The 24,015-nt window shown below is 40.4% G+C and overlaps 1 protein-coding gene across 1 annotated transcript in view; it reads right to left on the bottom strand.

Annotated features, from left to right (window-relative positions):
• Window positions 1-16,601: 16,601 nt before the first annotated feature.
• Window positions 16,602-24,015, bottom strand: part of LOC126335913 (Down syndrome cell adhesion molecule-like protein Dscam2) — a 217,596-nt gene continuing 210,182 nt past the window's right edge. The window contains exon 22 of the mRNA XM_049999387.1: window positions 16,602-17,296. Coding sequence (XP_049855344.1) covers window positions 17,183-17,296 — 114 coding nt within the window. The 3' untranslated portion in view covers window positions 16,602-17,182. The remainder of the gene's footprint in view (window positions 17,297-24,015) is intronic.

Here is a 24,015-nt window from a genome sequence, read left to right as displayed (position 1 = left end):
GCCACTCCGGCCGGCTGTGGGAGAATACCAGCATTTCTGCGTTATGCACTATGTGAGCTGCACGCCCTATAGCATAAAGTTGCTCTTCAGCTAAGTCTTAAACAATACATTTGTATCAAAAACTATCATATGATTTAAAAAGATCATAACTGTTATATTACTTGAGATATGTGCGTGGACAACGTACTGTTGAAAGAGCAAACCTTCGAGTTTCACATGGATCCCGTTAGGAAGCAGCAGTGTGTGCACACTTCATTTCTAGTAAAAATGGTGTCGGGACAATAGAAAGCGTTTTGTGTTCTACGTTTTGAGCAGTACTGGTCAGTAATAACTGTTCAGCGTGACTGTCGTACTAGGAATGGTGTGGATCCTCCTACATCACAGAGCATTAGACGATGTCATGAGCATTTCCGAGAAACAGTTTGTTAGTGTAAAGGCAAATCGCTGGGCCGTCCCAGAGTGTCTGATGCAGACGTCGAACACATCCGCCATAATTTCACAAGGAGTCTGCAGAAATCAGTTCTCTGTGCAGCTCGGCAACTCAACATGCTCCCGATGTCCGTCCAGCGTGTGTTGCGTCGATATTTACGCATTAAACCATACAAAATTCAGCTACTGCAAGCTCTTCGTGAAGGTGACAAACAGCAACGTATGGAATTCTGTAATTCCGTTTTTACCAAGATGGGGTATGACAGGTTTCTTCCACACTTAGTGTTTAGTGACGAGGCAACATTTAAAAAGCAAAATCAAAACAATTTGGAATATTATTACAAGGGAGACATGACAACCAAGAGTACAGGATGACGGCATCACCATCAAAGCGAATGAAAACTTGATAAACAACAGGCTGGAAGTTGAAAACATTTTGAATAATCATTTTTTAAATGTTTTAGAGAAAATAGGATCTAAATGTTCATTAGAAGAAGCAAGGCAGTTAATGGAAGAGGCCTTACCTACACGATTTGATACAATTGAAATTCCACCCACCTCTCCATCTGAAATTAGGAAGATAATAAACTCTCTCAAGAATAAAAGCTCACATGGGATTGATGGTATTCCCAGCAGGATAATAAAAGCTTGTTCCCAAGAAAAAAGTGGGATTCTTAGCCACATATGTAATAGCTCTCTAAGGCAGGGTATTTTCCCAGATAGACTGAAGTATGCCATTGTTATATCACTGCATAAAAAAGGGGATACGCCTGATGTCGACAACTACCGCCCAGTCTCTCTTCTCACTCCCTTATGCAAAATTCTTGAAATAGTAATGTATTGTAGAATAGTTTCCACCTTTGTAAAAATAAAGTGTTAACAAAATGTCTGTTTGGTTTCCGGAAGGTTTTTTCAACGGAAAATGCTATATATACTTTCACTAATGAATTATTAAATGCTCTGAGTAACCGGAAGTCACCCGTTGGGATTTTTTGTGATCTATCAAAGGCCTTTTATTGTGTAAAGCATGGAATACTTCTAGATAAGCTCAAGTACTGTGGTATTAATGGGACAGTGCTCAAATGGTTTAAATCATACCTAACTGGAAGAGTGCGGAAAGTTGAAATAAACAGCTCACATAATATGCAAAAAACTGGTGATTTCTCAAACTGGGGAACAATCAAGAACGGGGTGCCGCGAGGTTTGGTCTTAGGTCCTCTGTTGTTCTTAATATATATTAATGACTTGCCATTCTATATTCACGAAGATGCAAAGCTGGTACTTTTTGCCGATGATACAAGTATAGCTATCGCACCCGACAGACAAGAATTAACTGGTGAAGTTGTAAATAATGTTTTTCAGAAAGTCATTAAGTGGTTCTCTGCAAATGAGCTCTCATTAAACTTTGACAAAACACAGTATATACAGTTTCACACAGTAAATGGAATGACCCCATTAATAAATATAGACTTCGATAAAAACCGGTAGCTAAGGTAGAATATTAAAAATTTATAGGTGTATGCATTGATGAGGGGTTGAACTGGAAAAAACACACTGATCTGCTGAAACGTTTGAGTTCAGCTACTTATGCTATTAGGGTCATTGCAAATTTTGGCGATATACATCTGAGTAAATTATCTTACCACTCCTATTTTCATTCTCTGCTTTCGTGTGGCATCATATTCTGGGGTAACTCATCATTGAGTAAAAGAGTGTTCATTGCACAAAAGCGTGTAATCAGGATAATTGCTGGAGCTCATCCAAGATCATCCTGCAGACACTTATTTAAAGAGCTAGAAATCTTCACCGTAGCCTCTGCTGTTCTTAATATATATTAATGACTTGCCATTCTATATTCACGAAGATGCAAAGCTGGTACTTTTTGCCGATGATACAAGTATAGCTATCGCACCCGACAGACAAGAATTAACTGGTGAAATTGTAAATAATGTTTTTCAGAAAGTCATTAAGTGGTTCTCTGCAAATGAGCTCTCATTAAACTTTGACAAAACACAGTATATACAGTTTCACACAGTAAATGGAATGACCCCATTAATAAATATAGACTTCGATAAAAACCGGTAGCTATACATATACTATATATATACTCATGAAATTTGTTGTTAACAATCCGAACGAATAGCAGTGTACATGACCACAACACTAGGAGAAAGGATGATCTTCACTATGCAACGTTAAATCTTTGTCTCAGAAGGGGGTAAATTATGCTGCCACAAAAGTCTTTAGTCACTTATCTAATAGCATCAAAAGTCTGACAGATAGCCATATAGCATTTAAAAGGAAATCAAAGGAATTTCTTAATGGCAACTCCTTCTATTCATTAGATGAATTTTTGGATATAGTACGTGGGTAATTTCTCAACCTCCACAACAACAACAACCAAATTTAGTGTCATGTAAGTTGTTGTCTAATGTGATATCTTGTATAGATACCATTTATTAACCTGACACGTTCCACATCATTACGAAGTGTCGTATTCGTGATATATGGAACAATTACTAATCTAATCTTCATTTAAACGGAAAGGTGAACCGCCATAGTATGAGAATACGGAGTACGGAACAATCACATGAAGTTATACTACATTAGAGGGAGTCTCGAAAAAGTAATGTGTCTTTTGCAGTGTATGGTCCATTTTTCTTTGCCGAGAACACTGTTGCAGGAAGCACATATCTCGATGTGCTTGAAAACTTTCTTTTCACATAGCTGGGGACTGATTTGAGCTACTTCATTTACCAACAGGACCGGGCCACACTACACTGGCATCTGGAAGTGCGGGAATTTTTAAATCGATGGATGACTGAATGATGGGTCGGTCACACTGAATCAAATGATTCAGCCTTACATTACTGGCCTCCAAGGTCACCGGACCTGACTGTATGTCATTATTTCTTGTGGGGGTTTATAAAAGACTCTGTTTATGTACCTCCGTTACCAACAAGAAATAATGAACGGAGACATCGCATAACAGCAGCTGTGGAAGCTGTGACTCAAAACTTACTTGCTGCAGTCTGAGAACAATTTGAATACCACACTGACATATGCCATGCTTCTGAAGGGGGGCTTACTGAACAGCTATGAAAAGTTGTGAAAAAGAGAGCTTCATTCTATATGCTTATTAGTTTCAGAAATGTAGACGTACCAAATCGGATGATATCATCGAACGAATTTTTTCACTCTGCAGCGAACTGTCCAGGCAGACTACAACCGTGTGCTCAACTGAGACTCGAACCTAGGATCTTTCCCTTTCCTGTGCAAGTGCTCTACTATCTGAGCTATCCAAGTACCATTCACTACCACTCCTCGTAGCTTCACTTCCTCCACTACCTCATCACCTATGTTCCAAACTTCATTGTTCTTCTGCGACACTTGGAATTAGCACTCTTGTACGAAACAATGTTGTGGAGACAGGGCTTATGTACAGCCTGCGGAATGTTTCCATTGTGAATTGTTGCCACTCTGCAGCGGATTGTGTGCTGATATGAAGCGCATTTGCCTGCAAAAGCAAAGGTCCCGAGTTCAAGTCTCAGTCCAGCGTAACATTTTTCATCTGCCAGGAAGTTTCATTGTTTTGTTCCTGTCTTGCTTCATTGTGGTGTTAATGTTAAATTATGGAATTAACAATTCTGTACCCCAGATGGAATTTATTAACACCATCCGTGGCAAGATTTGTTGTAACATCAGCCACTCTACGTTTTATCTTTACCCGAATGCCCTTACTTGAGACAGAACATCAAAAAAGCACTGTTATTTGTTTTACACTACAGTGATTAGAAATGTCCACCGAAACTGAAACGTATTTCGCATCCTTCATCTTCTAACAAATCTGATGCAATTCGTATGGAGTCATCATATTTACTATTACGGATTCATAGCTTGTTCTCGAACAAGTAAATTTGTTCTCAGACAGCTTCCCGATGATATCAGCAGTGTACTGCACTTATCTGAAGCAATGATTATGCTTCATTCCAAGGAAAGCTGGGAAACCTTTGTGGACGCTTTGCTTCCTCATTTATAATTGCACTATCCTCACGCTCTGTAGCAAAAGACATCATACTTTGTGACAGTTTTACTTGAAACAGCTAGCTTGCGTTTCTTCACTTTGTGTTGCACATCGTATCAACTTCCATGGTCTCCTGAAAAAGTACTTTTATGCAACGCACAAAATAATTTCTCGCTCTGCTGTACTAATTTCAGAAATAAAAACCTAGCTTCAATTTCGTCAGTAAATATACACTTCCTTTTTGACATTTCTGTGAAAATTTTCCAACGTATCACATAAAGTAAAGTAACTTGTGGCTCTAAGGAGACCCGCACACGGAGCGACTGAAAACAAACGCCACGGGCAGGTGATCTACAGCGGGTATTGGTTGCCGACTAGCTGGCAGCACTGTTCGCCACACGGTGCGACTCTGAAATGAGAAACTGCAGTTGCCGTTTACGACATTTGAGGAGGGGAATTATTGTTTGTCGCGCACAAGCATCTTCTGGTTACACTCAGCATGTCGAGGTCAGATTCAACTTCAGAGGAAGATAAGGTTCTCTATTGTTATTACACACGAATAAGAAAATGAAGGACATTATTGATTCATCCGTACATTCAAGGAAATACAAACAGCAGGCAAGGAACTCTGACAGGTTCAAAATTCATAGCTCTCTATTGAACAACTAGACAGTGCTACAATGATTTGGAGCTGTCGATTTCTTGCACCATTTCAAAGCATTACTTTCATTTTGAAAACCCAAATATCTTGAGATTTATACAGGGTGAATCACCTAAAACTTGCACAACAAATACTGCGGAAATGGAAAGTGCTGTTGATGTGCGGTTCTCACAGAATGAATTGGTAGTCAGGACCTCGTACTGTTAGCCAATCAACAGAGCGTAATAATAGAAAATGTATTCTTTGCGCGAACATGTACATTTTTAAATGAAACAATGCCATTCAGCCTACATAATTGGTAGGTACGATGTTTGCATATAGTTTGTTTGGGTGATCCTTGAGTGCACTGCGGCTTGCTAGTCAGTTAGCGTGTGACTGTCCAAGCAGTAGGTGAGTGGGCGATGGAATGCCAGTGTAGAAAAAGCCGATATGGTCATGACGTAAGGAGAGTGTAGAAAGAATGCAGTTCGTTCTTGTACGGCATATGCGGCAAGATATCCCAACAGACATCAACCATCTCGGCAGTTATTTATCAACCTCATCAACCAGTTACGTAAAAGTGGTAGTGTAACATCCAGACAACGTAATAGGAGGAAACAAGTGACGACAAAAGAGAGGAAAATTGTTATTGGTGCTGTTGCAGTTATCTCCCGTGCAATCGCACGAGGAAGTAGCACGAGTCAGGTAGGTGTCCTACGTATTCTTCGTCGATACAGGTTCCATCGCTATCACATCTCTCCGTCAAGGTCTTTAAGACAGGATAATCGATATGTATCATGTATCTTGTTTAGTGATGAAACCATATATACCAATCATGGCCAGATAAACCGCTGAAATGTGTACTATTAATCTGTTGACAATCCCGGTTGGTTTTGTTAGGTGGAACGTCAGCGTCCAAGGAATATGGGTGCTAACGTGCAACAATGAACCGTCAGCTCAAAGGTCTGTCTTTCATTGCTTACATCGACGGAACATCGAACACGCGCAAGTATCGCTACCTCCTGACAGACTATCTTCCACGGATGCTACAATACGTTTCTCTGCATACTAGGAGGAACCCGAGGTACCAACATGATGGCTGTCCAGTCCATAATGCAAGAAGTTCTGCAGCGTATCTTCACCAATTGTTTCCAAACATTGGATTGGACACAGAGGACCCGTGCCGTGGCCGGCCCGTTCCCCGGATTTGACGCCAGTAGATTTTTTCTGTAGGGCAAGCTGAAAGACGCTGTCTATAAGGAAATGCCATCTACACCCGATGATATGTAACGACATATTGTACCATCCTGCTCGGACATCTCTATTGAAATGCTAGCACATGTGCAGCAGTCGTTTCCGCGTGTATTGCCGTTACCGGTGTTATATATATATATATATATATATATATATATATATATATATATATATAGAGAGAGAGAGAGAGAGAGAGAGAGAGAGAGAGAGAGAGAGAGAGAGAGACCCAATGGGACCAAACTGCAGAGGTCATCGGTCCCTAAGCTTACACACTACTTAATCTAACTTAAACTAACTTACGCTAAGGACAACACACACACTCACACACACACTCCGAGGAAGGACTCGAACCTCTGACGGGGGAAGCCGCACGGACCGTGAAAAGACGCCCTTAGACTGCGGTTGCCGGTGGTCATTCTGAATACAACCTGTGATGGTCAGTTGCCTCGTTATCGGTCAGGATCCACGTAACTAGTATGTACACTTGTGTTGTTCCTTAGTGTATGCTACCACGTGTAACTTCTATGATTTTACGGGCGTTGTACACGTTTCATGTAACAACTTTTCAAAACGTGGTATCTCGTAAACGACTCCCACTAGAATCCTGCAACAAAGACCACTTACACTCTAATATGTCCTACTCTCAGTTTCTTAATGTCAATAGGCATTATTCCATTTAAAAAGTGCATTTTTGCACAAAAAACACTTTCTAAGTATTTTTACAATCTGTTCATTGGCTAACGATACCTGCCCCTGACTACCAATCCATTATGTGAAAACCGCACATCAATAGCACTTTCCATTTCCGCAATATTTGTCGTACAAGTTTTAGGTGATTCACCCTGTGTACACGGAAATGTGGTGATGGTGGTTTGTGCTCGTTAAATCATTTGTATGTAACCACCATTGTATTTACACGTATCGGAGACTTGTAGCTTCCCACTGTTCGTTTCCACTTGACAGTGTAATTTTACAGAATGGCGAAGGCTGCTAGTCACAGAAAAGAATGCTGTCGTATGATGTAAATATTTTTTGCACCTTTGCTTCTATTGACGTGCCGATAATTTTATTTTAAATAATATTCCACTCTCAAGTGAAGCGAGGGAAAAACAGCCATCTATATGCTTCCATACGAGCCCAGATTTCTCTTATGTAGTCTTCATGGTGCTTAAGCGAGATATACGTAGGTGGCAGAAGGACCGTTCTGCTTTCTACTCCAAATGTCGATTCTCTAATATTTTCCACTAGGTTTCTTGAATCGAACGTATTCTCCCCTTTTGACATTCCCACGAAGCGATTTTTTGAGCCAGGAAGTTCTTTCTACCTCGAAGAATGCAGTCAGAAAATATAAACCAACACCTAACCGGAACTACAGTGAAAGCTACTTACAATTTGGCTTTACAGTAAAAGCCAGTACAGAAACCAGTGATAGCCCAATTCTCCAATGTGTGGTATACTTAGAAACGCTTTCAGATCAAAGCACGAATCCGTCATTAATAAAACATCATCAAAGTTCTAATCGGTCTGATGTTTTTTCACATTACTCGTGTGGTAATCGCCAGCCGTTGTGGCCGAGCGGTTCTAGGCGCTTCAGTCTGGAACCGTGCCACCGCTCTAGTCACAGGTTCGAATCCTGCGTCGGTCATGGATGTGTGTGATGTCCTTAGGTTAGTTAGGTTTAAGTAGTTCTAAGGGACTGATGACCTCAGATGTTACGTCCACAGAGCTCAGAGCTATTTGAACCATTTTCCGTGTGATAGTCGACCCACCGATAACTAATCTTGCAGCAAACCTCCGAATTTCCTTTAATCCGACTTCGTGGGTAACCCAACCCCTCTAACAGCACAAGCGTTTTGTACGCGGTCTCCTTGTAGATGAGCTCTACTTTCCTAGGATTCTCCCAATAAATCGAAGTCGACTATTCGCCTTAATTGCAGTCGACCTTACACGCAAGTTCCATTTCCTACTGCCTTGCAACGTTAGGCCTAGATATTTAGCGGGGGGAAACCGGAGACTGTATCAACCACACACCGTTTACACTGTATTCAAACTTTATAAGATAGTTTTTCCTATCGGTACTCATCTGCATTAATTTACATTTTTCCACCTTTAGAGCAAGCTACCATTCATCAAGCCAAATACACTACTGGACATTAAAATTGCTACACCATGAAGATGACGTGCTACAGACGCGAAATTTAACCGACAGGAATAAGATCCTGTGATATGCAAATGATTAGCTTTTCAGAGCATTCACACAAGGTTGGCACCGGTGGCGACACCTACAACGTGCTGACATGAGGAAAGTTTCCAACCGATTTCTCATACACAAACAATAGTTGACCGAAAATTTCCTGGTGAAACGTTGTTGTGACGCCTCGTGTAAGGAGGAGAAATGCGTACCATCACGTTTCCGACTTTGATAAAGGTCGGTTTGTAGCCTATCGTGATTGCGGTTTATCGTATCGCGACATTGCTGCTCGCGTTGGCCGAGATCCAATTACTGTTAGCAGAATATGGAATCGGTAGGTTCAGGAGGGTAATACGGAACGCCGTGCTGGATCCCAACGGCCTCGTATCACTTGCAGTCGAGATGACATGCATCTTATCGGCATGGCTGTAACGGATCGTGCAGCCACGTCTCGATCCCTGAGTCAACAGATGAGGACGTTTGCAAGGCAACAACCAACTGCACGAACAGTTCAACGACGTTTGCAGCAGCATGGACTATCAGTTCGGAGACCATGCCTGCAGTTACCCTCGACGCTGGATCACAGACACGAGCGCCTGCAATGGTGTACTCAACGACGAACCTGGGCGCACGAATGGCAAATCGTCATTTTTCGGATGAATCCAGGTTCTGTTTACAGTATCATGATGGTCGCATCCGTGTTTGGCGATATCGCGGTGAACGCACATTGGAAGCGTCTATTCGTCATCGCCATGCTGGCGTATCAACCGGCGTGATGGTACGGGTTGCCATTGGTTACACGTCTCGGTCACCTCTTGTTCGCATTGGCGTCACATCAAACAGTGGACGTTACATTTCAGTTGTGTTACGCCCCGTGGCTCTACCCTCCATTCGATCCCTGCGAAACCCTACTTTTCAGCAGGATAATGCACGACCGCATGTTGCAGGTCCTGTACAGGCCTTTCTGGATACAGAAAATGTTCGACTGCTGCCCTGGCCAGCACATTCTCCAGATCTCTCACCAACTGAAAACCTCTGGTCAATGGTGGCTGAGCAACTGGTTCGTCACAATACGCCAGTCACTGCTCTTGATGAACTGTGATATCGTGTTGAAGCTGCATGGGCAGCTGTACCTGTACACGCCATCCAAGCTTAACTAATATAATGAAATATGTGTGTAAGGGTTAGCCTGGTTGTGTGTGCGTGTATGTTGTTGTTGCTGTTGTTTTTTGGTGTGGTTATCATCTGTGATGAAACACGGAATTAGAGGGTCAGATCCTGGATTCAGGATCCAAACACACCAGCAAGCAAAGCCAGACAAGCAATTGGAAGGGAACTTATTGTTGTGGCAGTTTGGCAACCGCGAACGGCTCGGGCGTGATTTTCAGCGCTGTAATGGAAGCACAACGCATGCTATTAATCATTTGCTGGTAGGTAGGTGGGATATGCTGGAGGCGACTTCAAATCCACAATCACAGCTGCAATGCACGAAGTGTCGGCTATCATAAAATCTTAATCGGACTATAGAACCTACCCTATTTGGTTCTGTGGCTGGAATTATACTATGTTCTTTGTCAAAGTTGATATGTCAAATATTTATGTCAAAGAAAGTTGATACTGCAACAGGGAATCTCGCCTTTAGTCTAAGGAATATAATCAAATCTAGGGTCTCGCCGTAGACTTGATCACTGAAGTCGTTCGTCTTCTGTTCCCTGCAATGTGGGATGTAACCGCTTGGAACACCCGGCTTCACTACAGCTATTTGATGTCTGTAGTGTATTTTCAAACATGGCTACAAAGTTTGGTTGGTTTGTTCCTCCGGATGTTTTTAACAATCTTGCTTCGACTGGCTTGAGGGGGAGGGGGGTGGGATGAGCAGGGGCACAACGCATGCTATTAATCATGTGCTGACAGGCAGGATGGATATGCTGCAGGCGACTTCACAATCCCAGCTTCATCTGGAAACATCCAGGCGGTTTTTCAGCAAGTCAGAACAGAGGAGGAAACACTCTAAAATAAAAATAATTGTTAGCTCTCCATCATATTTTGCCTATTCTTGAACTGTGAATGCCACAAGTTAAAAAGTGCTTCATCTGTTTCATACTTTGTAGTTGTTGGAACACTAATTCTATTAATTAAATTATTCAAATATATAAAAATAGTTTTTATTACCCGTATAGTGCACTAAACGTTCATTTACCTTCAGATATTCCTCGTTCAGTGCTTTATAAATTACTACACGCGTTAATTTGGTTAATGTGCACTGTTGTATTCGAGAGTTGTATTGTTAGCTTGAGTACTCTCTCCTGAAGTAAGAAATCGCAGTGTTAGACGGTGGGCATGTCTTCTGCACATATAGCATGTCTCAAGTGAGATTGTGTTTTAAAATATGAGGAACCACTTTACTGAGCAAATATTGAAATGCACTCTGATCCATCTGTAAATACCTTATCTAAGAATTGACGTCCACCATTACGGCTTTCGTAACGTATTTTGCTGAATGCTTTTATCATCTCAACGTAAAACCTATGTCTTCAAACAAATATCTTTCCTTTATTTCCTCCGCTTCTCTTCCAAAGGCATGCACACAGAAACTGTGGTACAAGCGACTCCAGCCCATAATTAGGTTTGCCAACCTTAACTGGAGCCAAAACCGGAAAACTCAAAAACGTATTATTATTATTATTATTACTACTATATTTTCGGTACTGTTATGACTATTATTAGTCACAACACAATAAATACATTATAGTTTCTACAAGAGGATCCATGCATTTATTTAACACTATATTCACTTAACACTGTGAATTTAGCCATTTCTGTGAGCCTCTTTGCTAATTATATTTTGAAATTATGCTTCGGTTTTGACTTCATAGCCTTAACAAATTTAGGAAATTCAACACATTTCATATGGTAGTTAAAATTCACAAATACTTAGGCTTTCACTATTTCCACTTTGTCTGTTTCTTTCATTGCTCCAGGTATTTAGCATCACACTGAAAATCCGATGTACAAACGCAATGGACAGTGGCACTGCTAGCACATATTGAACAACTTTCAGCTTTCTTTGAAGTGATTGAGTCTGCTAAGTCCTTTATGAATGGTAAGACGTCATTCAGTGCACATATTGCAGAGAATAGTTCGTCACCGTTTGTATTTGTATTGAAATAATCTGTAAGTTTCAGCGTGTTCTTCATTTTAAGGGGCTCTTCAAGATTTAACTGAGGGCTAAGCCTGAATACTCAATCTTCACTTAAGTCAAACCATCTTTCTAGAGATTCCAGAACTCTAACATGGACTTGCCGAGCTCCTCTGACAAATTTTGCTTGTTCATATTGCGGACATTTTTTCAGCTGTTGTAACAACTTGAAGCGAAGAAATTATTTCTTTCAGTCTTCCTGGCACATTAAAGCTGTGTGCTGGACCCAGCCTCGAACTCGGGAACTTTGCCCTTCGCGAGCAACTGCTCTTACCCTCTGACGACCCAAGCACAACTCAGGATCCGTCCTCACAGGATTTACTTCCGCCAGTACCTCGTCTCCCTTCCACACTTCACAGAAGCTCTCCTGAGAGTCTTGCAGAACTAGCACTCCAGGCGGAAGGGAACTCTTGTGAAATTTGGAAGGTAGGAGACGAGGTACCGACGAAAGTTAAGCTGTGATGAGGGGTCCAGTGTCGTGTTTGGGTAGCTCAGTTGGTAGAGCACATGCCCGTGAAAGGCAAAAGTCCGGACTTCGAGTCTCGGTCCGGCACACAGTTTTAATCTGCCAGGAAGTTTCACATCATCGCACATTCTGCTGCAGGGTGAAAATTTCATTCTGAAAATTATTTCTTTTTCTGTTACTAATTTCTGCACACAACTTCAGGAACGCAGAAAATACTTCAGTTATCTGTATATAATCACTTTCCACTATTTTATGCATAACATTCTGGACAAAATAAATGTAAATCTCTGAGAGTTATTACCTCATCATCCACTTCAATGTCGTTTTCATGGACTACGAATGTTCAAATGAGTTTGGCGGTATTGTCTTCACCCTGGCTTAGAAAATAGCATTCCAATAGCGACCAATTCTGGAGCAATCTATCTATAGCAGAAAAAGAGTCAAAAAGCGTCTAGGAACATGCCGGAGTAGTGTGGTGTACTCTGGCTACAGGAACTCAAAAATCGCTTCAGCTCACTCACCTTCATCGCTCTTGAAGAAAACTCATTAAATACATTAACCACTCTAGATTTAGCATCGTATGGCAATAGTTTCAGAGCATATTTCGCAGTATATGCATGTGACAATGTTCTGCAATAAGATGTGGTGCTTGAAAAAATGTTTCAACTCCACGATAACACACTGGTTTTTCCTGTCATTGGCGGAACAGTTATCCCCATCATAAGCAACTAGTTGCGATCCTGAAAGACCAGTCTCAGTGATGCTCTCTTTAAGCTTCTTGGCTATAGAAGTTGATGTTTCGTCTGCGTCTTTGCAAAAATCTGTAACAGGCGAGGTCACTCCCATTTCTTGGTCAAGTACCACATATCAACCGGAAATAATTTCATATTTCCTTTATTTGAAGCAACACATGCAATCGGGAAAGGAGTTGCACGAACTTTTTTCAGAATTCCTTGCAGAGAATGTGGAACAATACATTCTCTACTATAGCCTCAGCTTTAGTCCGTCCACAGTGAATTTTGGATAATGGTTTCGTATCTTGAAACAAAAGGTGAGACAGGAGAGAGCATTTCCAAAGCCTTGTGAAAGGTAACTGTGTGTATGTTTCACTCCATAATGTTTTCATATTAGGAACGTTACCGCGGTCATGAACTAACCTTGTAACTGCGGATTTATCTTGTTTCGAAAGCTGCCCCAAAAAATCTGTTCCCTGTGGCCATTTGTCATTGAAATGACACTCATGGCGCTGTCTTTTAGCCTCTTGCCTTTTAGAATCACACTTAATACGGTATTATACTCTTACACATATTACTCTCTCACGACAATGCCGTTCTTAAACACTTCAATTTTAAACTAAACGCTTGATGTGTGCGATTCACCTAACAGATCCACGAAAATATACTTCGATCATCTGCGCGCAACAATGGGTATACTTGGCGCGTTCATTTGTTCAACAGCGGCGTTCGTTTTAAAATTAGTGGGTCTTTATTGTAAGCACCGGTGAAAAATTACAAAGCCTCTTTGACACGGGTTGTCGAGCAAATGAAAGAGCCATCCTATATTACAATGCAATGGAATTCGTTGTGACGAATCTACAATGCTCCCATCTTGTAACACAATCTGATATAGAATTCTGAAACCAAAGAATAATCAAACTGAAAAGTTTAACTGACTCCGTTTTCATTATTTTCCATTATATGACTTCTGTAAGAAAATTTAAAAAATAAAATTAGTAAGGCGCCCGAAAACCAAACTTTTCACGTCCGGTCGGGACGTTCGATCGGACAGCACAGTTTTTATTTAAAAACTGGACTACCCGATCTAAAACCAGATAGTTGGCAATCCTACCCATATCAAACTTTTGTTGTGCCCCGTCTTGAGCTTTTTGTCAAAGAAATTTGACGAATATTTGATCGTAGTTCTTTGCCAAAGAAATATGATAGTGTATAAACCGTAGATTACTAAATTAAACAAATTTGTCTTTACTGTAAAGTAAATGCTTCGTCGCTCTGTGGCAATGCATTCGACTGTTCTTCGCATTCGAAAGCAATTATTGTGACGTAATAAAGAATGTAGTTTCATCTTAAGATCAGTTTAATTATTGTAGTTGCGTTCAAGTGTCTATCCATAACGCACGATTAGCTACCAGTACCGCCAAATCAGCCGTCTTAGAGGTAAATCCAGCTTCTTAACATCATTTAGGTGGCAAATGAATGAATTACGTAGGGTCCGCAATTATGTCTCATTTGGCACCTTTTCCATCTTTGTTTTCTTGAATAAAGGAACATGAAAATACACGCTGATTAAATGAAAATTATTTGCAGTGAACTATGATCCTGTAAACGCTGCCGACATCAGCCACATACTACAACTTAATAATAATGAAGACACTTGCTCTAAACAAAGTGTAGGGTATCTTGGGTTATGCAGGAAGAAACAGAATTAATCCACTTCACAGTTGCTATGAATGTGCCAGCGACTGAACTGATTTCGGTAGTTTGGTAAGTGTAAGAAATAATGCAATATTACAGTGCATGTATTGTGAAGTTTGTCCTGTATGTACCCAGCAGAAACATTATTTATATTTTTATTGCAAGGGAAAGAAAGTTATGCGAGAGGAACTGATATATAGATGTTTGTTTAAATACATTTTTGCGTTAAAACATTACATATTTTTAAAATGGGCAGATATTTTGCATGCATATCGTATAAATCAAATGTCGAACTGTTATATGTGCATTCGAAGTATAAGTGCAACAAGAAAGAGTTTCTCTAATGAGCTGCACATGGCACACCTCTAAGTTCTTACTCTTTTATGCTTTCCATAAGTTTTATACTTTTGGATATCAGTAGATTTTTTCTTAGGCTACTAAAGCCTTTAAAATGAAAAGTTGAACACGCTTTTAAGATATGATAGAATGTTCCGTGAAACACTATCTCCTTAAGCTATTTTATATTGAAATGTATACCTGAAATGAGTACATCTGAGTAAATTCTTTTACGAGAACTTGATTCCGAAGTAAAGAAAAGAATTCTTTCAGAATAATCGGCATTGATTACGTTTTTTTGGCATGTGTGTGTAAAATTTGATCAAATTATTCTACATACATTTGGAGTTCTCTCTGATAATATCTGCCTCTCTGATAATATCTGCCTTACTACATTTTCCTGCATATCCCCCCCCCCCCCCCCCCACACACACACAGTATAATAACTGCATAAATAAAGCTGCACAATAATGCACCTAGTTTTATTTCAGTTTTCTCCTGGCTTGCCTTGTAGGCACATTTGGCCTATTTCGCTTTTAAGAGTTGGCAGCACAGGCAGCGACTATTTAATTGAAAAAAAAAAAAAAAGTGTAAAAAACCGTAACAGTGTGAAATAAAACGTCAATATAAATCCTGTAATCAGCCTAATGCGAAAAACATTGCGTATTTTCATACCGAATATTTATTCTGTGAAAGGGAAGAAGCCACTATGTCTATGAAAACTGGCATTGGAGTCCAGTACTGGTAGTGGAAAAAGCATGTGGAAGATATCAACCTCAAAGAATCCAAAATAAGCCCAATTTTATCAGTTAAGTGAGTCAGTAAATAATTATACAGTTGGTCCAGAGCCAAAGGGGACTATATATATTTCAGACTTCCAGATGGAAATATCAAATGAAAATCTGATTCTACAGTTCTAGCATTTGAGGCATTATTACATCAGCTAACAAAATATAAACAATACTTTATAGAAACTGTACAGAGGCTGCCTCTTTCTTAATTGAGCATGACAACCTTTAAATTTGACAAAATAGTATGACCTGAAGAACATGAATCATCAGGTCTGTCTCCTCATAGTGTGCAGTGCTGCATGTATAGCTTTATGGGGTGTTGACTGGCACAAATCTCAGTATCAGTACTGTAAATGGCCTAAATTTAGGTAAGAGCTTTACGAAAATTTGTGTCAAACAGTTCTATCGAACTCTTTCAGTGTTTAACTCCTCTTAATTTTAGATTGGCATGGCCATGGGCATGTGCTTCTGAGTGTCTGTGTTGTGTGTCTGAATATGTTTACTTCTACTAGAGAAAGATCAAGAGCTCAGAAAGTAGTATAAAACACTGTTTTCTAATGTGGATTCCTATGCACCTCACATCCATCAGCTATAGGTGAGTGGTTGCTTTTCCTTTTATGAGATTCTGTGCGCCCCACATCCATCAGCAATAGGTGATTGGTAGCCTTTCCTTTATTTCATATATATCCCTTTTCAATACTGTAGCTGCAATGTTTAATTATTGTAAATGGGAAAGTAAAAAATGAGCAGTCATCAATCATGTTCCGTGATTTATTGTTCATCAATTTTATTATAAAATGAAAGCATGAGAAAATGTCACCATGCAAGTTTTAAAATATGGGTACATGTTTTGGAGACTTACAGTCCTGAAAGAAAGTTAATATCACATACTTATTAATACCACTGGTAAATTACATCAGCAGGTTTTTTTAAATTTAAATCACATTTTGGCATTTTATCTCCTGTGAGCTATTGAGAAAGTAACAGAACATGTGATCATAATACAAAAATTTACAATAGTGTATTATCAATAATATGGTATAAAATGTCACAGTCACATATAAAATATAACCTTTTGTTAGTAGACACAAGTTTACAGTGGTACCAAGACAAATTAATGCTTAGAGGAAACTTTTGACATCAAGTATTTGACACATTATAATTCTTAAAATGTGTGCAAATGTCATATGTCACACAGTAACAATGATTCAAAAATATTTTTTTCTTTAAAATGTATATAGTGTGATTTTTGATACAATATAAAAATCTTTTCTCCTCTTCTGCTTCTGTTGTCTCTGAAGGCACTTGAATATTTTACGGTTACTATTTGTACTTATATTCTCTGTCATGATCACAAACACTAAACACTGTTGTCAGCAGATGAAAATCTGGAGCCAACAAGGCACAAGCTACTCCAGACTCAGTACCTGTTAGACTGATGTAGGCTGTGGAGTGGGATCCAGTCAACAACTTCGTTTTCGGATCTTGTTCTAGTAGGTATTTTCATCTGGACTGACTGAATGCTGCTACTACTCTGTAAAACCCGAGCGAAATTTTTTGAATGCTGGACACTGTGTAGTAGCTTTGTGAGATCTAATTATAATTTATAAATAATAATAACTATAATAATAACAATTATTATTATTATTATTGCTGTTTATTTGTAGAGTATGTCATAGGTCATGATACAGGTTTCTGAGAGCTACTTAAAAGCCTCCTCAAATTACATGGTAATACTGATTTTCTTCATTATCATCAAGTAACTGTAGGGAGCTCTCCCAGTTATATTTAACCATAACTGCACACATAATAACAAGTTCTAGTGCCAAAACATAAGCATTATTCCAAAAACAGTGACTTGTACACAAAATATAAGTATTGCCTGGAGATATATCCTAAAAAACCATCTTGTAGAATGATCACAAGGAACTTATTTGATATACTTTCATTATTAAAGATCTGTTCCTCATGTCCTTCGTTGATTTTTCTATAGTCTGGCTGTATCACACATTATTTAAATTGATGGAAAGGGGGGAGAAAGGAAAGGAAAAGGAAGGAATTCATTATTTATCCAAGCTGCAGATTCTGTAAGGTGTTTTTCTTTTTGACATGCTCAAAAGAACAGACACCACACATTTATATATGTTACACATGTTGCAATCTTTTGTCTGTGAAACTACCAGATATTTCATTTCTTGTAGCCACCATAGCTTACTCCACACTTGGCTGGAGAAGGTCACGGGTGGGCTGCCAGTTAAGAAAATCCAGTGGCAGGTACTGTCATACTGCTAACTTAAGTCCTGCATGTCACAAGATGCCTTACAACAGTCCAGCTTGCTCTACATGTACACCACCAGGAACAGCTCATCTCATTGTAAGCGACAATAAGCAGAGCTTTTTGTCACAACAGTATTGTCTGAACAGCTATACTTAGGCCTCCAAGCCCTGCAGAAGATCATTTGCACTGGGACATGTCCCTCACCACACAACATTAGACTTGTCATGCCCTGACATCAGGCTGGGCTTCTGACATGATGCATAGTGCTACGCTTTGCTTTCAGTCGTGCCTTGACTCCAGTCTCAGCACTGATGCAGTCTCCATGCCAACCACTTGCCTTTTCAGGCCACGCCAGATGGTAGAGACAGTCATGAGCCTGCTAGCATCAGGTAGCATGATACTGTCACATAACAGACTGGGCAGACTCCAGTGCAGTCATTCAGCACACACCAGCACATAGCACTCCACTGTCTCTGGGGATCCCAGGTTCAAACCATGTCATGACAAATCTGGCTTTCTCTGGAGTTTGCTTTGTTGACCCTGCCAACTCAGCGAAGCTGCCATCAGCACTACTGATGATACATTCTATCACTTCAGTTGCTCTTGACTAGGGGTACTAACTGACTGTGCTGTCAAGAATGAATGCCATTAAAAACTGTATATGACCTGAGATCATTCTCAAGCTTCACCATTTCCACAGCCCCAGCATTACGCATTTACTCAGGATACCCATAATCAACACCCTGAAAATCATGTGGCCTTCTGTGTGTACTTGGGTGATTACATTGCTGCCGGCAACACAGACTACTAAAGTCAGCTTACAGAAGTACTGCAAATATATATATGTGTGTGTGTGTGTGTGTGTGTGTGTGTGTGTGTGTGTGTGTGTGTGTGAAATATTATGGGAGTTAACTGCTAAGGTCATCAGTCCCTAAGCTTACACACTACTTAACCTAAATTATCCTAAGGAGAAACACACACACCAATGCCCGAGGGAGGACTCAAAGCTCTGCCGGGACCAGCCGCACAGTCCATGACAGCAGTGCCTTAGACTACTGCCAGAAAACAGTGAACAACTTTGTGAGGCAATTGTCTACAATGACGCTCCAGCACAGTGAGTGCAGTGCAATATTTTTCACACTGGTAGTTTTGTTGTTGATTCCTTTCCTGTTGAATATCTTCCCTGTTATTGTAGGCACTGGCTTTGCAAGGTCCAAACTGTGGGGAGGGTGGGGGGATAGAGAAGGATACTACTGCAAAATCCACTCACACCTTACTATATCAAGTGTTGAAGATGCAGTTAAGATGCAGGTAGACCATACAGAATTATGCAAGCATTTAGAGGCATTGAAAGAAGATAAGAGGAAAGAGTCTGCATCCAGTATGTTAACATCCTTCCTAGCTGCTAACACTTGTGGCTTTGTCTCTCCTTTTTCTGGTAAAGCTGGGGAGAATATATTGACATTTGTGGATAACATGTTAACAATCACTATGTTGCAACTTTTATATCTTAAATACGGATAAATTACATTTTGATTGGGGACACTAAGGGAGATGTAATGTTTAATGAGGAGTTAATGGAATGCAATGACATTAGAGAGTCCTAAGTGCTGGTTTGTTACAATGGAAGAATGGCTGTAGGTATTATAGAGAAAAGTTAAACCATGTGTCACAGAAGTAAGAGGAATCTACTGAGAACTTTGTGGACAGGATCAAAACATTATTCATCAACACATATATGTTAACAGACAGCAATGATACAAACAGGAGCAATGACACAAACATGGTCCTTCTGCAAGAGGCAGAGCAGAGCACATTAAATGCATTTTTGTGGTGCCACCTTCTGATGTGTCAAGGAAAGTAAGGGCTGTATTCCCTAAGAATTTTACTGAAGCCATGGGAATTGCAACAGCATTGGAAGAAGCTGATGCAATGACACAAGTTCACGATAGAAGTAGAGTATATTCTGCAGCAGTCAAGTGTTACTATTGTGGGTGGTCAGGACACATGTGGTAAGAGTGCCTTTAGCCACAGTGTAAGAAATGTGGGCAAATAGGGCATTGGGAATAAGGTTGCAGGCAGAAAACTAATAAGGGGTGTGATTGAGGGGCAAAGGAGGGGAATAGGAATCCACCATTAAACACCAGTGGGGTCTCCAGGCCTGCCTGCCTGGCACTCCCAGTAAGTAGAAGGTGTCCACGTTAAACATATAATTATATAAAATGTAGCAACTTGAGAAGTAATTGAGATATTTGTTGATGGTATATTCCTACAAGTTTGGTAACTTAAAATGTTTTGTTACACATCTAATACTTTCAATATGCAGACTATGAGTGGTGTGATACACATCTAATCTGTATTCATTCTCTCCAAGTGCCCTGCAGCATTGCAAGCATCACATTTGCAATAGCTGCACAACTGTGATGACGCAGATCTGGTAGTCATGCACTGGTATCTGGTATGCTTGATTCTTGATGAAGCCCCACAGAAAAAAATCAAGTGGCAAAATGTCTGGGCTTCTAGGGGCCCAATCCAGCAATCTCTGATCTCATGATCGAAGATATCCCTCACAGTGTTTGCTAAATGTCATGGTGCACCATCTTGTTGAAAGGTAACATCACGAGAAAGTTGTGGCATGGCATATAACTTCAACATATCTACGCTTTTGCGTTAACTGTAGGCTCTGTGAAGAAGAATGGGCCTATGACCTAGTCCAGTCTTTCAACAATCTGTGCCACACATTCACTTTCAGAGAATCTGATTCACAGTCTTATCACGATGTGGGGATTCACTTCTCATATGCGGCAGTTGTGCATGTTTACTGTGTCAGAAATATGGAATGTGACCTTGTCCGAGTAACAGGCAAAACTGGGGAATGCATCGTTGTCATCCATTTTTTCCAGAATTGTCTACAGAAGTGGCTTCCATCATAGCCTGTCTTCTAACTTGATTTTGTGATGAAGCTACAGTTTGTACACCCATTGTCTCAATCTTTTACGAACAACATTGTGTACTGTCCCCCCAAAGGGGGAGAAATGGTTGCAACATTGGCTTAGCTGGGGCACAAGTGTGCTACCAGCTACAGAAGTCGTTGGAAGACACTGACATACTGCTAAAGCAGCATTTGTATACTGTCTTAAGACAGGCCAGCTTATCCCTCATGCACTGTCTGAGCTAGCACTTTTCAGGGATACTAGACAACAAGCAGTGCTTTTTTGCACAACACTGATCATACAAATGTATTTAGGCCTTCAAGTCCTGCCAAACATCACTTGCACTGGGGGAAAATACCTCATTACCAGGTGTTAGACTTGTGATGCTCTGATGTCAGACGTGTTTCCTAAGTGACGACCTTTGGCACCAGGCTGTGCTTCAGCTCTGGAGCTGTGGTCCTGATTCCTACACCAGCCTCAGCACTGAAGCATCTCCACCCCAGCTGGCTGCCTCTGCTGTCAATGCTGGTTGCTAGGCACAGTCTTTGGCCTGCTAACACCCATTAGCCTGAGGCTCTCAGGCATTGAACTAAGTCTAGCACAGTGCGACCATTCACTACATACCAGTGCTGTGCAGTCCACTGTCTCCGGGGACCCTGGGTTCAACCTATGCACACAGAATCTCGCCTGCAATCTCCCAGACTGCTGGCACACTTCTCTGCTGCTGTCCACTTCTCTGTGTCAGGCTATGCTGATTCCACTATCTCAGCAAGGCCGTTCCAGACCGCTGCTACCAACATTGCCGAAATCGCATTTTACCACCTCAGCTTTTCCTGACTACAGATGCCAGCTGACTTTGCTGTAAATAACAAGCTGCCTATAAAGGCTGTCACCCAAAGTCATTCTCTGGATTCCCATTGCCACAGGTCTGGCATTACCCATTCTGAGGTCACCTATACTAAACATCCTGATGGTCAGGTGCTATCCTTGGGTGACTGTAGCAGTCACCAACCTGGCTGCTACATTATATAAACAAACACACACACACACTCGCATGCACACACACAGGGAGAGAGAGATAGAGGGAGAGAAAGAAAGAGAGATAGAGATGATTTCACTGGTTTACCACAGAAATCTGCCTGTCATTGTGTTTTAAACTGTGGACTTAGAAATGAAAGTTAGGAAGTAAGAAAACTGTGGTAACCATTGAAATGATACCCCACAAAATATAAAATTTGCTCCACACAGACACTTGTACTGTCAGGTATTTCCTCACCAGTCAAGAGACTTCAAGGTAGATTAATGATTTACAGTAAAATGAGCTATGACTCTTGACTTGGCCATCTCCAGTTTTATTGAAATTTGGACAGAATGTACCTAATGCACATGCATAAACTTCTGCCAAATTCATCTCCATCTATGGATTGATGTAGACAGCAGATCTATTTTCAGAAATGGCTCTTTCTTCAGAACAGAAAGTATGAGAAAATGCTCAAGTTTGGCACACCATTATTCCTGACCTAACAGAGCTAAGATCGTAGAACATGCTGCATTTACAGAACTAAATGTCACAACATCTTGCTTTAAAATTGCAAAAAATAAATAAAAAATTACGACAATTTTTCCCATGTTTTTATAAGAAACAGGAAGTGAGTAAGATGCAAGTGAAACATGACCATTTGTCAGTGCATTGTCTGTCTGCTGCCTGTCAGAAGACTAGTGATACATGAACTTTCATGCAAAGGTATTCACAATCTGCTTTCAAGGTTAAAAAAAATGTACTAAACTGTCCCCATTTGCGACACTACGTATCTTAAAACCGACAAATCTGATTTTTTTATTGTGTACACCACTGAAAACAAAACATTTAAATCTATCAGAAATTTCTGTTTCTATTTTGATGTCATTTCAGTTAAGGTGCAGAAATTAGGCTTAAATTTTGGTGTTTCATCAGTGAATTTAAATACTGTTTTTAGTTTAGTGAAGAATAAAGTTTTTGTTCCTTCTTTCAAATTGTGATTGGAAGATTAATGCATTGTGTGCTCATTGTTGAATTACATTAAACTACACTGCCTGACAAAAAACCTTGGGTGAAGGGGAGGAGGAAACAAAATGAAGCTTAATGGGTTGAGAGGGTATGTGATGTATTTTGGTGATTGTAGTATTGAATCAAATTTAGAAAGAACTTGGCAGTTTGAGTCCACTTATCAGTATTACAGTGCATCATTTTGTCTTGGATGCAAGCACTAATTCATTTGGTAGGGGTGTCAAAACCACTGTATCCTGTCCTGAGACAAGCTGGATCATAACTGTTGTAATGGTTCCTCAATGTCAAGGATACTGGGACGAGGATGAAGTTGACTTCTGAGCTGGTTGCACAGGTGTTTTATTAAGGACATATGTGGGAATTCCTCTGGCCACAAGAGGACCTCAGCATCATGCTGATAGCTGTTAGATATGTGTGAATGAGCATTGTCCTGTTGAAAAATGGCACCATGGTAGTTTTGCATGAGAGATAACTCATTAGGATGGAAGATGTCCATGACATACCATTGTGCCATCTGAGTTCCCTCAGTTAGTACCAACTGTGACCTGAAGTCACCCTGATGGCTTCCCACATCGTCATGCTAAAGCCTCTCTTAAAAATTGGAAGAACGGAACTCTTTTCCAGGTTGCTGCCATACTCAGCATCATCTGGTGATTAATTGATACACACAATACAATGCCTTTCATCAGCAGTTCTGAGTCACAGCATCAGTCCAAACACAGCTGTTTGTTTTATGGTGTTAAGAACACTATACTCATGGGACAGTAGTACCCTACTCTGGTTACTTTTAGTCTCCAACCAATAGTGTGGGATGACACAGAATGTTGCAGAGAGATCATTACTTGTTCTCAGGTGACAGATAGAGGTGTGAAGGGATTATAATTTGCTTTGTGCACAATATGGCAATTCTCCTTTGTGATCATCAGATGTGGTCAAAAGGAACCTTAATGGGTATGTCTGCCCTCCCGTTTCAATGCTGTCCCGCATGGGGCGAT

Source organism: Schistocerca gregaria, chromosome 2 (genome assembly GCF_023897955.1).
Source record: "Schistocerca gregaria isolate iqSchGreg1 chromosome 2, iqSchGreg1.2, whole genome shotgun sequence".
In the NCBI taxonomy this organism is placed as follows: Eukaryota; Metazoa; Arthropoda; class Insecta; order Orthoptera; family Acrididae; genus Schistocerca; species Schistocerca gregaria.
Note: the sequence above shows the minus strand (reverse complement) of the source record. Positions and strands in the feature narration are given on the sequence as shown.